The following is a 14,655-nucleotide window of genomic DNA, read 5'->3' on the forward strand; positions in this document are numbered from 1 at the left end:
TGAAAGTAGTAGTCACAACCATTTTACACAAATACTTTTAAGAAATGGATGTCCTTCCTGTGCCAGATCACGAAAAACATTAGTGTAAGAAATAAAAAAAGTTCTATACATGATCCTGATACCAGGGTCAGTTTGAACTTACATGTACTTACGGCAAACAAACTAAAAACAATTTTTGTCAGGATTTGAATTTGTGAAATTAATTGCCCAAGCAGATGAAAGAGAAATTAAATCACATTTATTTCAGAAGCTTTGTAAGCAGGGCGGTGTTCAGTAACTGTACGCCACAACGTCACCTACTACCGACCAACTACTGTAGATAAAACAACCAAAATCTGAAATGATTACATTCAATTACCTCCGCCATGAAGGTATAATAAGTACAGACATTTTACATTAGAAGCAGTAACACAGAAAGAGTATCAGAGAGCCAAATGTTAACGAGTAATTATATTCCGAAGTGTTCATATCTTCAACGAAAAAACAAATCTCTAGTGAATTTCTTATGTTCGGATTGGGCATTATCATACCGAAGGACCAAGTCGTACCTTAGCTTCTACTGTGTTACACGCTAAGCATCCTGAGCAAGCAATCAGTCTTGCGAAAATATCCGATCTCAGAATAAAATTGCCTCCATAATGACAATTATGTCTAATCAAAACGATGAGACAAAAATTTATGATAGTTTGACAGTCCATAATGCCTCTTCGCGCTGATATCCTCAACTGCACGTAACACACATCTGCCTGATTACACCCGAAAAACTAAAAACAGTCCTGCGCCAGGGTACGATCCCGTATAAGATACCTACCTTTCAACAGAATATCATTCCTCATTTTTAAGTTAACGTAAAGTACAAGTATTTTTCATTTAGTCGAACTGGAGGCATCTGAACATTTCAACAAAAAAATTTTCCACGAAGATCAGTTATTCATTGACAGTTCATAAGCCCTTTCGAGTAGCAAACGGTCATGAAAACACAGTTGATCTCTTTGCAACAAATAAGCCTGACCTAATAACGAACATCAAATCGGATACAGGGATTAGTGAACACAGGATTTTCGTAGCCAGACTGGGTACCATAACTTCCAAAAGAAATCCGTTGGAATTCGATTACTCGATAAATAGTACAATTCTCAAGGCTGTCAATTCAACTAAGTACCTGGGTGTTAAAATTACGAACAACTTCAGTTGGAAGGACCACATAGATAATATTGTCGGGAAGGCGAGCCAAAGGTTGCGTTTCATTGGCAGGACACTTAGAAGATGCAACAAGTCCACTAAAGAGACAGCTTACACTACACTCGTTCGTCCTCTGTTAGAATATTGCTGCGCGGTGTGGGATCCTTACCAGGTGGGATTGACGGAGGACATCGAAAGGGTGCGAAAAAGGGCAGCTCGTTTTGTATTATCACGTTATAGGGGAGACAGTGTGGCAGATATGATACACGAGTTGGGATGGAAGTCATTACAGCATAGACGTTTTTCGTCGCGGCGAGACCTTTTTACGAAATTTCAGTCACCAACTTTCTCTTCCGAATGCGAAAATATTTTGTTGGGCCCAACCTACATAGGTAGGAATGATCATCAAAATAAAATAAGAGAAATCAGAGCTCGAACAGAAAGGTTTAGGTGTTCGTTTTTCCCGCTCGCTGTTCGGGAGTGGAATAGTAGAGAGATAGTATGATTGTGGTTCGATGAACCCTCTGCCAAGCACTTAAATGTGAATTGCAGAGTAGTCATGTAGATGTAGATGTAGATGTAGATACTGCAAAAATAAACGAAGAATATAATTTTTCAAGAGATCAGATGAAAACTCGTTTGACGCCTTCCTGAGAGACAGTCTCCACTCCTTCCAAATCAACAATAGACGTGCAGACCACATGTGGCTTGAATTCAAAGATATAGTATCTACAGCAACTGAAAGATTTATTCCAATTAAATTAAAAAATGATGGGACTGATCCTCCATGGTACACAAGACAGGTAAGAATACTTACAGAAAAAAGCAGGCCAAGTTTGAAACGAAGGCGAAATCCCCAAGACTGGCGATCTTTTACAAAAGCTCGAAATTTAAAGCGGACGCCAATGCGACATGCTTATAATAATTTCCGCAAGGAAAGTTTGTCTCGAAACCAGGCAGAAAATCCACAGAGATTTTGGTCGCATGTAAAGTATTCTAGCGACAATACGCAATCGTTGACTTCTCTGCGCGACAGCAATGGAAATAATATCGATGACAGTGCTGCTGAAGGAGAGTTACTATACAAAACCTTCCGAACTTCCTTCACTAAAGAAGAAGTAGTACATATTTCAGAATTCGAATCAAAGACAGCTGCCAACATGAGTAACTTATTCACTTAACAAAATCAAGTCTTCTGGCTCAGACTGTATACCAGTTAGTTTCCTTGCAGAGTATGGTGATGCTATAGCTCCGTACTTAACAATCATATATAACTGCTCAAAGACGGGATAGTTGCACAGATCAAACCACTATTCAAGAAAGGCAGTAGAAGTAATCCACTAAATTACAGGTCCATATGGTTAACGTAGATAAGCAGCAGGATTTTTGGAGCACATACTGTGTTCGAATATTATGAATTACTTCGAAGAGAACGGTCTGTTCACACACAGTCAACAGGGATATGAAGTCATCGTTCTTGTGAAACAGAAGTAGCTCTTTTCTCACAGGAAATGTTGAGTGTTGTCGACACGGGATTTCAAACTGATTCCGTGTTCTAGATTGCAGAAGGCTATTCACACCTAACATCACATACGGCCTGTAATCAAATGGTGTGCATATGGAATATTGTCTTAGCTAAGCGACTGGATTCGTGATTTTCTGTCACAGATGTCACAGTTCGTAGAAATAGATGGGAAGTCATCGAGTTAAACTGAAATGATTTCTGGCGTTCACCACGGTAGTGTTATAGGTCCTTTGCTGTTCCTTATCTATATAAACGACTTAGGAGACAATCTGAGCAGCCGTCTTAGGTTGTTTGCGTATGATGCTATCTTTTATCGTCTAGTAAAATCATCAGAAGATCAAAACACATTGCAACACGATTTAGAATAGATATCTGCATGGTGCGAAAACTGGCAATTGACCCTAAATATTGAAAGTATGAGGTCATCCACTCGAGTGCTAAAAGGAATACGTTTAACTTCAGTTACGCGATAAATCAACCAAATCTAAAGGCGCGTTCAACTAAATATCCAGGAATTACAATTACGAACAACTTAATTGGAAAGAACACATAGGAAATGTTGTGGGTAAGACGAAACTAAAGAGACTGCCTACGCCACGCTTGTCCGTCCTCTTTTGGAGTACTGTTGTGTGGTGTGCGATCCTTATAGATAGGATTAATTGAGTAGAAAGGGAAAATTCAAAGAAGAGCAGCACGTATCGAGAAATAAGCAATGAAGTGTCACGGACATGATATAGGATTTGAGGTGGACCACACTAAAACAAAGTCGTTTCTTGTTGCGGCGGGATCTTTTCACGAAATTTAAATCACCAACTTTCTCCTCCTAGTGTGAAAATGTTTTGTTGACGCCCACCTACAGAAGGAGAAACGATTCAAAATAAAATAAGGGAAATCGGAGGTCGCACGGAAAGGTACAAGTGTTTGTTTTCTCCGCGTGCTATCAGAGTGTGGAATAATAGAGAATTATTGAGAAGGTGGTTCGATGAAACCTCTGCCTAGCACTTAAGTGCTATTTGCAGGGTATCCATGTGAATGTAGATGTAGATTGGTTGTACCTTTGTCAATAAGGTATCACGTCTGCATTGCAAACCGTACTGGAAAGATTGAGCAAAAGCTCCAGTGACAAAACCTTCCAAGGACATCTTTTGTAAATTATACAATTCGTGGTAGCAGTAGTCATAGACAAATTACCAGCTGATCTCCAAAACGCTTTTCTAAAGATTACAACGCTGCACTGTAACAACAAATCAACATGAAGAACAAAGAACAATGAATGATGAGACTTCGGGCGATAATCTCATTACGAAGATAAGATACTTAAAGTACTGTCTTTCATGCCATATTCTGTGGGGCCGTGCACTAATTGTACGAGGAACACAGTTCCGAAACAACAGAAACAATCCTCAAAAGCAGTCTGTACGGCTGCGACGAGCTATTTAAAAAAAAGTCTGCACCAGTTTCTACGACGCCTGTTGACCTGGATGTATCCGCTTGTTAGCAGACGGTCCAATTACTGTCATAATTAAGGTTACTATACTTCTAGCAAGTCTAACAACAACTGATGAGGTGAGTCTCTTTTGTGAAGGTTTCCGTTAAGTAAAACTAGTTCAAGCACCTGCTGATACACTCCGTCATAGATCCCCTAACTTAACGAATACTCGACTACATGAATGTTTTTAATTATTAGTTAAAGTAAACAGGAAACTCAACTTTCTGTAGCCGCAACAGCAGTAAATACTGGAAAGTTTCTTGCAAATTAGAAATAGTTCTACTAAAACTCTTCATATACAAAACCAAGGTAACCGGGGGTGTGTAAACTTTAACAATAATTTTTCATTAGAAAAGGTGAATCGCTTAAAGAATTGTTAACGTCCAGTATCGAATTCCGTCTCCCCAATACCATCTCAGACTTCAGTGAACTACACATCAAAGACGCGTTGGCAGACTGTCCCTAGACCCTACACTGGCCACTTGAGAACTCTGACATTGGCTGGCAGTAAATTATTAGCCAAACACTAACAACATCAGTAAGTAATTATCATCAATGATTAATCCGTCATCAAATTTAGAGACCGCCTACGCTAGAGGCAACAGAATCTAATTTAAAGTGTCGGCAAGTTTTTTGGCAGATTAGATTCATTTTTAATCCTCCCCATCTCCAACATTTTCAAACCACCTGCAGTTTCTGAGTGCACAACTTAACTTCTGCAACATAACCTAAAAATACTGAATTTCTGAACAATAACTGCTATACAAACACGCAACGGCATTTTGGGCAAGTGTAAATTTTTCTGTACTTGCGTTTCGTAAGCACCCTAGCGCTGGGATTTAGCTGCCTTCGATCTCAGTAATTTTTTTTTCTGATGGGCTTTATAGTCAGTACATTTGCCCAAATATTCGCCAAGCAGGTACTTTGACTCGCTGATCCAAAAATTAGTCACCCTAGTAAGCAAGCACAGCTGAGTCGTTATGCCTCGACAGATGGCACAGCCACAGAGTCACGTACACAACCGCGCACGTAATGTCCCTGTTTTTTCTTTAGTCACTGTGTTTTCGTAACATAGCACTTTAACTGTCATTTTCTGGGTCTAAAGTGTCTGAAGAGGCGAAACATGTCTGTGTATAGAAATAATATAAAAATTAATTAGCAAATGGCGTTTTTCTTCTAAAGTACTGCGATTTTTATATGTTTATAGAATATTTTGACTTATATAAAGCTTTTAGCAATGTCGACTGATATACAGCCTTTAAAATTCTGAAGGTAGCAGGTGAAAGGCTGTACGCAGGTTGTACAGATACCAGACTGTTATGATGCAGATGGGAATGGGAGAGGGTTGTAGCCTCTCCCCGATTTTATTCAATCTGTACACTGAGCAAGCAACAACGGAAATCATAAAGAAATTTGGGTAGGGAATCAAAGTTCAAGAAGAAATAAAAACTTCAAGGTTTGCCGATGACATTTTAATTCTTTGAAAGACGGCAAAGGACTCTGAAGGGCATATGAATATGGTTCAAATGGTTCTGAGCACTATGGGACTTAACATCTGAGGTAATTAGTCCCCTAGAACTTACAACTACTTAAACCTAGCTAACCTAAAGACATCACACACATCCATGCCCGAGGCAGGATTCGAACCAGCCACTGGAAGCGCCTCGAACTGCTCGGCCACACCGGCCGGCGGCATATGAATAGAATGAACAGTGTTCAAAATGGCTCTGAGCACTGTGGGACTTAACTTCTGAGGTCATCAGTACCATAATGAACAGTGTCTTGAAAAATATGTATAAGACAAATATCGGCAAACTTTAAGTAAGAGTAATAGAATAAAGAAAAATAAAATCACCTGATGCTGACAGAATTAGATTGGGGGAATCAGTACACTAAGGATTCGATGAGTTGTGCTATTTGTGCAGAAAAATAACAGACAATGGCCAAAGTAGAGAGCATACATACTGCAAATGGGCAGTAATAAGAAAAGCGTTTCTGTAAAAGAGAAATTTGTTAACATCGGATACAAATTCTGATGTTAAGAAGTCTTTTCTTAATGTATACTTCTGGAGCGTATTGGTGTTTGGAAGTGAAACGTGCATGATAAACAGCGTAAACAAGAACAGAATAAAAGCTTTTGAGACGTGGGACTACAGAAGAATGCTGAGCAGTAGACGGGTAGATGTCATTACAAATGAGGAGGCAATGAATCGAAATTTATTGTGCAACTGAATGAAAGAAAGGATCGGTTGGTAGGGCACATACTGAAATAACAAGGAATAAGCAGTCTGGGACGGTGATGGGGACCGGGAAAATTGTAGAGGGGGACCGAGGTTCAAGTAGATGTAGGTTGCAAAGACGAGTCTTGTTTATTACATTGTTGTGGAGAGTTGCGTCAAACAAGTCTTTGAACTGAAGACGACAACACCAGAAATAGGACTTTTTATTTGCTAATAGAATAAAGTATTTTTGTTTGAGGGGTATGAATCTATATGCAGATATATTGTTTTAGTATGGCGCTAAACATACCTGCAGTGAAGAGAGAGATGTTGCGGAGGAGCAGCAGCTGCCATGGCACCATAATACGCGACCACAACGCCCCGGGGATTTTCATTTACACAGGTGGCATCATCTCACGCATCTTTTCGACATTACTGTGCGATAAATGCCAATATCAGCGCTGTAAAAGGTATATCGACGCCGCTGTCGATCAGAGACTTTTATATGAGGGAAAACCAACTCCCCCTGTATTCATAGTGAAGTATTCCCCAGGATTTCGTAAGACTTACATAGTTCTATTGCGAATTCTCTTAAATGTTTCCAGTGTGGCAGGAGGAAAGAATGGCAGGGAGGAAATCACCGATAAAATTTTGGCTCACTTGGAAACGATGTTAATATACGATTTTTCGGACATTCCTTTAATAGAGTAACTTTCTAGATACATTTTTTTTCTGGACGGAGTCATGGAAGCCACTCTTCCTGAATACTAGTCCAGTGTTTGAATCACTTCTCAACGATAATTCGTCCTAGGAATGCCAAGACAACAATTAATTATAGAGCAGTCGGACAAAATTGGGCTCACAAACAGGATAGAGGTATATCCACTACAATCTGCAAGCGCAAATTAGGAACATTATTCGATGCAACACGTTGCTCTAAAATAATGGTGTCAACTGGTCTAATTCCATTATTACCAAGTAACCAATGGAAATATTTCACTCGGCGCAGATACATGAGTGGTCAGTTCCTCGTTCTGCCTAACCATGGAAGTTCCAAAATTCGTACGTGCATTTTTCTCAAATGAAACTGCATTTTCACCATATTAAGTGAGTGGACAAAAATACGGGACACCAAAAACACAACACATTACCATGTCTAATACGGTGTAGGAAACCCGTTGGCATTCAATGCAGCTTCCAGTCGACTGACTCGGAATGGACAAACGCAAGTCCCGTATAGTTTTCAATGGAATTTTACACTAGTGGTAACTTCAGGTAACGATTATGGAGATTGATAGCGATCACATGTATTTCTCTACACAGCAGACCGCAAAGGCTCAATAACACTGAGGTCTCGTTACTGTGGTGGCCAGGGAACATGCGACAATTCATCCTCGTGCTGACAAAAGCGCTTCTGAAACGGTGTGAATTGAGTGCATAGGGTCCCTATCGTCTCTGAACACAGCATCAGTATTGGGGAACACATACTGTACCATGGGATGGACTTGATAGCTTTGACAGCAATGCGACCTTGCAGACTAACCATGGGGCTCATAGAATACCACGATATGGCTGTGAAAACCATCACCGAACACCCGCCATGTAACCTCGGCCAAGAGTTGAAAACAGTGTGAAACAAACCCCGTCCTACAAAAAGAATTTCTTCCACAGCACCATAGCCGAGCTTTTATGGCTTCGGAATCACATATTCCCGTTATGGGAATTTGCGTAACTCATGAGTGGTTTTCGAATTCCAGCTCGCCCTGCAACTCCCAACTTATGGAGCGTCCTTCAGGTTGTTTTGGTGTTGACAGGGTTCGCGAGTGTGCAGGCCTCTTCAACGATCACTCCTGTCATGATCACTCGACACACATTTCATTCCGATGAGATTATTTTTAAGATCTGAAGATGACAGCAAGACTTTTTTTAAATAAATAAGTATTTATGCGATCTTGGGTTTCGAATGTTCTTAAAAAAATTAAAAATATAAATAATAAAAAAACAGATTGCTTCTTCTGTCTTCTCAAAACCAAAAAATCAGAGTTTCCTATTTAACGATATTCTGAAACTTCCTGGCAGATTAAAACTGTGTGCCCGACCGAGACTCGAACTCGGGACCTTTACCTTTCGCGGGCAAGTGCTCTACCATCTGAGCTACCCAAGCACGACTCACGCCCCGTCCTCACAGCTTTACTTCTGCCAGTACCTCGTCTCCTACCTTCCAAACTTGACAGAAGCTCTCCTGCGAACCTTGCAGAACTAGCACTCCTGAAAGAAACGATATTGCGGAGAAATGGCTTAACCGCAGCCTGGGGGATGTTTCCAGAATGAGATTTTCACTCTGCAGCGGAGTGTGTGCTCATATGAAACTTCCTGGGAGATTAAAACTGTGTGCCGGACCGAGACTCGAATTCGGGACCTTTGCCGCGAATGGAAAGGTCCCGAGTTCGAGTCTCGGTCCGGCACACAGTTTTAATCTCCCAGGAAGTTTCATATGAGCACACACTCCGCTGCAGAGTGAAAATATCATTCTGGTAATGATATTCTGTACGGCGAAACTGAAACAAAGTACATGAGGAAGATTTAAACCGCCTCCACCAGCGTGGTATCTGTGAATTCTAGCCGCTCCGCTACGGTCGCTTTGTCGAGACGTGGTAACATTACTGATACAGGGGGGAACGCATAAAACTTCGAGAACGATTTTCTGATTAACTAGCGACCGTCGCATCGCTAGCCAGGTGCTCAGGAGAGATGCGTCTTCAACGTAATTAACACTCATCAAAATCCGCGCTAAACAGCTTGAATGGTCCCCTTGTGAGCCACGTGTAACTATTATTATTATTATTATTATTATTATTATTATTAATATTATTATTTAGTGAGGAATGTTCTCTCTGCTTTCATTCTTATACGTACTTAGAATATTTTTTCTCTGTTGCAGGTTTTTTCTGAGATGTGGTTTTTACGGCGCAAAGGCAGTAATCTACTACTGAACAGCAAAGATGTAAATCCAGGAACAATTGCTATCGTACTCTAGCAGCGAACCGGGAAAATGAAGTGTCCTAGTTTGTGAGGTACAGTGTGGGACTACTCTGAAGTGGTGATATTCGCCCTCGAACTGGGACGAAATGTTGACTGCGATAGGTTTACGTCAGCCGCTGGCACAGTGCCTGTCAGCGATGCAGGGTATTGAGGCCACAGTTAAGTACTCCATGACGACGAGCGGTAAGTGTTCCCGGTAAGGCACATCCGCGACGTCGCCTGGGCATGCACGGCGACGACGCGGCCGACGGCGACGGGGCGCCCGGCACCGCGACGCTGGCGCCGAACGCGACGGGACCGGTGGGCGTGTCGGGGGAGGAGGCCGCGGACGGCGGCGTGGGCGGCGGCGGCGAGGAGACGCTGCGGCAGCTGTACGCCTTCAGCGTGCCGTCGCTGCTGCTGCTGTGCGCCGCGTCGCTGGCGGTAAACGCGCGCGTGCTGCTATCCGCCTACTGGATCCGGCGGCCGCTGTCGCCCACGCTGCACATCTCGCTGAGCCTGGCGGCCGCGGACGGCTTCGCGTCGGCCGTGCTGGCCGCCGGGCTCACCGTCAACAGCCTGCTGGCGCGCTGGCAGCACGACCAGTGCGTGCTGCTGCTGCTCGAGGCGCTGCGCCTCGCCGGCGTCATCATCACCGTGGCGCACCTGCTGGCGCTGGCCGCCAACCACTACCTGGGCATCCTGCGCCCGCTCCACTACCTCACCATCATGACTCACCGCAACACGGCCGCCTGCATCGCCGCCCTTTGGCTGCTGCCTACCTTCTTCTTCTTCGCCTACTTTTCGTTCGTGCCTGACCAGGGCTTCCAGAGCCCCGAGTGCCACTACACGTACGTACTGCGGGCGGCATTTTTGTCAATCAGTGACTACAAACGCGCCCAAAAAAGAAAACTTGGTACAGAGTGAGCGAAATAAAACTGACCAATAAGATGAGTATCTTCACGTTCTCTCGGCACAATGACTGCTCCATTAAACTACAGGCATGCAGCCGCATAAATATATACTAAGATGGTATCTGTTCCTTCGGACATGTCCGAAAGAACAGATATCATCGGGGACCATGCAGCTCGTTAGAATGAAATTACAATGAAATGAACACCCTTACAGGCGTTGACATACGTCAACGGGGACAGATGAGAATGTGTGCCCCGATCGGGACTCGAACCCGGGATCTCCTGCTTACATGGCAGACGCTCTATCCATCCGAGCCACCGAGGACACAGAGGATAGCGCGACTGCAGGGATTTATCTCTGGCACGCCTCCCGTGTGTAATTTCATTCTAAAGAGCTGCTTAGTCACCGATGGTATCTGTTCTTTCGGACATGTCAGAAAGAACAGACACCAACTTAGTAAATATATAGTTAAGGCTTACCGGCCACCTGACCTGACCTGAACTCGTACGGGAATCGGCAACGCGCCGTGAGTAATGAGTATAATGGGCGGGGGCACTAAGCATGTAGTGCGGAACGATACGTTGAGAATGTAGGTTTCTCGGGAGGCGTGCCAGAGATAAATCCCTGCAGTCGCGCTATCCTCTGTGTCCTCGATGGCTCAGATGGGTAGAGCGTCTGCCATGTAAGCAGGAGATCCAGCGTTCGAGTCCCGGTCGGGGCACACACTTTCATCTGTCCCAGTTGACGTATGTCAACGCCTGTAAGCAGCTAAGGGTGTTCATTTCATTGTAATTTAAGCCGCATAAATTCCACTCCTCTTCCCGGTGTTTCGGCTGCGCATCTTCAATGCGAGCCTAATGAATGACGCCACAGCACTCGCTCCGTCCTTTTTAAACCAGGTGACACAGTCACTGCGTATGCCGTCACAGATAAACAAGGCACCACAGATGTTGACCGGCGACAAAGAGATATGACAAAAGATGGCGGCGTCAGGAAGTTTGTGTGTAGTACTAACACGATTTTTTGAAAAAAAATGAGGCTTTGTAAGCTACACTACGCGCTTTAAAGAATTTCTTCAATTGAGCAAATATTTACATATTAGTTGAGTTTACCACATCCAACGTAGAATCGTGTTTTGAGAAACCATCAAGTTACATAAAACACGTTTAAAGCAGACTGTACTTTTCACATGAGCACTCAAATGAAAAAAAATGAAACAAATACACTTGTTATTAACGACAAATAGCGCGTTCTGCTTTTAGGAGTACTTTCATAACGAGCATAATATTCGAAGAAAAGCCGAAGTTGATCAAAACTGCTTAAACGCGCATCAGTAAGCTACGTCTATTAATATTAGATTATGAAACCGCCTAAAATATACATAACCTATTTAAATACTGCCGGTATTTCGGATACAACAAACTGAAATGTAATTATTTAGGATTACATCAGTACAAAAGCAAAAATTCGTAAGATGTTTCTAGTTATGCTTGCATTGAGAATTGTTCCTTTCCTTGCATCTTTCGTCTGCTGTACGAAAAATTACTGATAAACACGAAGCATGTAATGCTCATTATGTTAAAACTCTCAAGGTGACGTAGTTTTATCAATCTATTCCCATTTCTTACGAGTGTTTCATCAGTAAATAAACAGCTGTTTATAGGTTCGTTACGCTCGCCGCCATATTGTTATTCAGTGACACTAATGCTACTGTATACGGCATTGCCGGTCTAGTAATGTATGTCTGTGGGTGCAATATACGCATGAATTACATCTGTGACTCCACGGTCGATCCACACTGGAATATAGATGTATCACTGTGAGCTGTGCTGTAGCGTTGTCTTTGTAAGTTTATCTCATAAAGTGTCAGATTCCATGATTTATCCAAGCAGAAGCCGTTATCTCTATTAATTAAATTCGTCGCCAACCGAATTCGAAAGAATCACTCTAAAATTGGTTGGCGACGAATTTAATTAACAGAGATAGCGGCTTCAGCTTGGATAGATTATGGAATCCGGCACTTTCTGTAATAAACTTACAAAGACGTCGCCACAGTACAGCTCGCAGTTATGCATCGATATCACAGTGTGGGTCTACCGTGTAGAGACAGATATAATCTATGCACATGTTGTACCTCTTTGCTGACGATCGAAGGTCTCTGGCGCCTTGTGCATGTGTGGCCGCACGTGCATTGGCGCGGTCCGCGAGTTTGAAAGGACGGAGCGATTGATGCAGCGTCAGTCATTCGGCTCACTCTGAAGATGGTTGAACGATACACAGCCGAAATATCAGAAGTGGAAGTGGAATATATGCAGCTGCACGCCCCAGATTGGCATGTCTTCACAGCAGACGTTGAAAATACCACCACTGACACGGACGCATGATTTCTACAAAGTGAAAATTACGATATCAGCAAAGCTCACACCAGTTTTAGTTTGGTCGCCATGATTTAAGCTGAGGTCTGAGTAGGAGACGTCTAACTGAGCAAAAATTACCAAAATAACAGTAATTCCGATTTTTTTTCATTCTTCAATATTCATTAAGTACCACCTTTCACGCAAACCAATAATTACACAAAGCGTATCAAACACTGAGGTAACATAAGTCATGGGACACCATGTAATATCGTGTTGGACCTCCTTTTTCCCGGTGTAGTGTAGCAACTACATGGAAATGGACTCATCGAGTCGTTTGTAGTCACCTCCAGATATATTGCATAGCCGTCCATAATTGCGAAAATGTTTCCGGTACAAGAGTTTGTGCACAAACTGACCTCTCAAATATGTCCCATAAATGTTTGATGGGATTAATGGGAGGTGAGCTGTGTGGATTGTTCGCTTGACCTGTCCAGGATGTTCTTCCAATCAATTGCGGACACTTGTGGTCCAGTGACGTGGCGTATGGTGCATTGTGCATGTTCATCATTCCATCACTGTTTGGGAACAAATGGTCTCCAAGTAGCCGAACACAACCACTTCCACTCGATGATAGGTTCAGTTGGGCCAGAGGTCCAATTCCATTTCATGTGAACATACACCACATCATTAAAGAGCCACCACCCATTTGCACAGTGTTTTTTTGACAACCTGGATCCATGGCCTCGTGGGGTCTGCGTCACACACGAATCCCATCAGCTCTTAATAACTGAAATAGAGGCTCGCCTGGATAGGGCACGATTTCCCAGTCATCTAGGGGCCGAACGATACGCCCACGAGGCCAGGAGCGGCGCTACAAGCGATATCGTGTACTCAGCAAAGGCCCTCGCGTCGATTGTCTGCTTCCATAACCCACTAACGCCAAATTTCGCCGAACTGTCCTAACGGCTACGTTCGTCGTGCTTCCTGTACTGATTTCTGTGGTTATTTCACGAACTGTTACTTGTCTGTAAACGTTGATAGTTCTACGCCAACGCCGATGCTCTCCGTCGTTAAGTGAAGACCGTCGGTCACTGCGGACTGCGTTGCCTGTGGTGAGAGGTAATGTCTGAAATTTGGTATTCTCGGCACAGCTTTGACACTCTGGATCTCGGAATACTGAATTTCCGAAAGATTTCCGACATGGAATGTCCCAGCGTCTAGCTCCAACTACATTCCGAGTTCAAAGCCTGCTAATTCCAGTCGTGTGATCATAATCACGACGGAAATCTTTTCACATGTAGAATTGACACTGCCTTTTTATACCATGTCTACGCGATATCTGTATATGTGCATATCGCTAACCCGTGACTTTTGTCATCTCAGTGTATTTTGAATTGCGGGCAACACCAGCCAAATGTACACATTTTTTAAGAAGATAAAAAGCACTTTCCTTGTTGTCGGAAGTTTTTTTATTAAAACCACGACCACTTTCACACCAATTTAGGCGCATCATCCTCAGTTAATCTAAACAGGAATCAGAAAAGAAGTATTTTATAACGTTCCACTTTACATTAGTTTATTAAAAATTATTATGTGAAGTAGATTAGTCCTGTCTACAACATTATTTTACGCTGTCCTGAAGCCTCCCCCCCGTCCTTCACGTTACTGATAAATTAAAACCCGCTAGAAGCACTTGTCAAAATGATAAAAGAAGATGTGGTGCCTAAAACAAAATAAAACGAGTAGTTGGTAAGGGCAGAATAAAGTAAGTCCTACAATGCGCGCGGAAGTATATATAAGCTACACAAACAGCCACGAGGAAAACTGCAATGGTCGTGGTATCCAAAAACCCTCCGAGATGGCGCTGGAGAAAGAATGGCCACTGTACTCGTATAAAAATATTTTATAAGCCAGTGTAAGAACAAAGATTGTTAAACACCTCCTTTT

The 14,655-nt window shown here is 42.8% G+C and overlaps 1 protein-coding gene across 1 annotated transcript in view; it reads left to right on the forward strand.

Moving 5' to 3' along the window:
• Window positions 1–365: 365 nt before the first annotated feature.
• Window positions 366–14,655, forward strand: part of LOC126267814 (trace amine-associated receptor 4-like) — a 35,887-nt gene continuing 21,597 nt past the window's right edge. Inside the window, exons 1-2 of the mRNA XM_049973120.1 lie at window positions 366–371; window positions 9,812–10,287. Of these exons, the coding sequence (XP_049829077.1) occupies window positions 366–371; window positions 9,812–10,287 (482 nt within the window). The remainder of the gene's footprint in view (window positions 372–9,811; window positions 10,288–14,655) is intronic.

This window comes from Schistocerca gregaria, chromosome 4 (genome assembly GCF_023897955.1).
Source record: "Schistocerca gregaria isolate iqSchGreg1 chromosome 4, iqSchGreg1.2, whole genome shotgun sequence".
NCBI classification, from domain to species: Eukaryota; Metazoa; Arthropoda; class Insecta; order Orthoptera; family Acrididae; genus Schistocerca; species Schistocerca gregaria.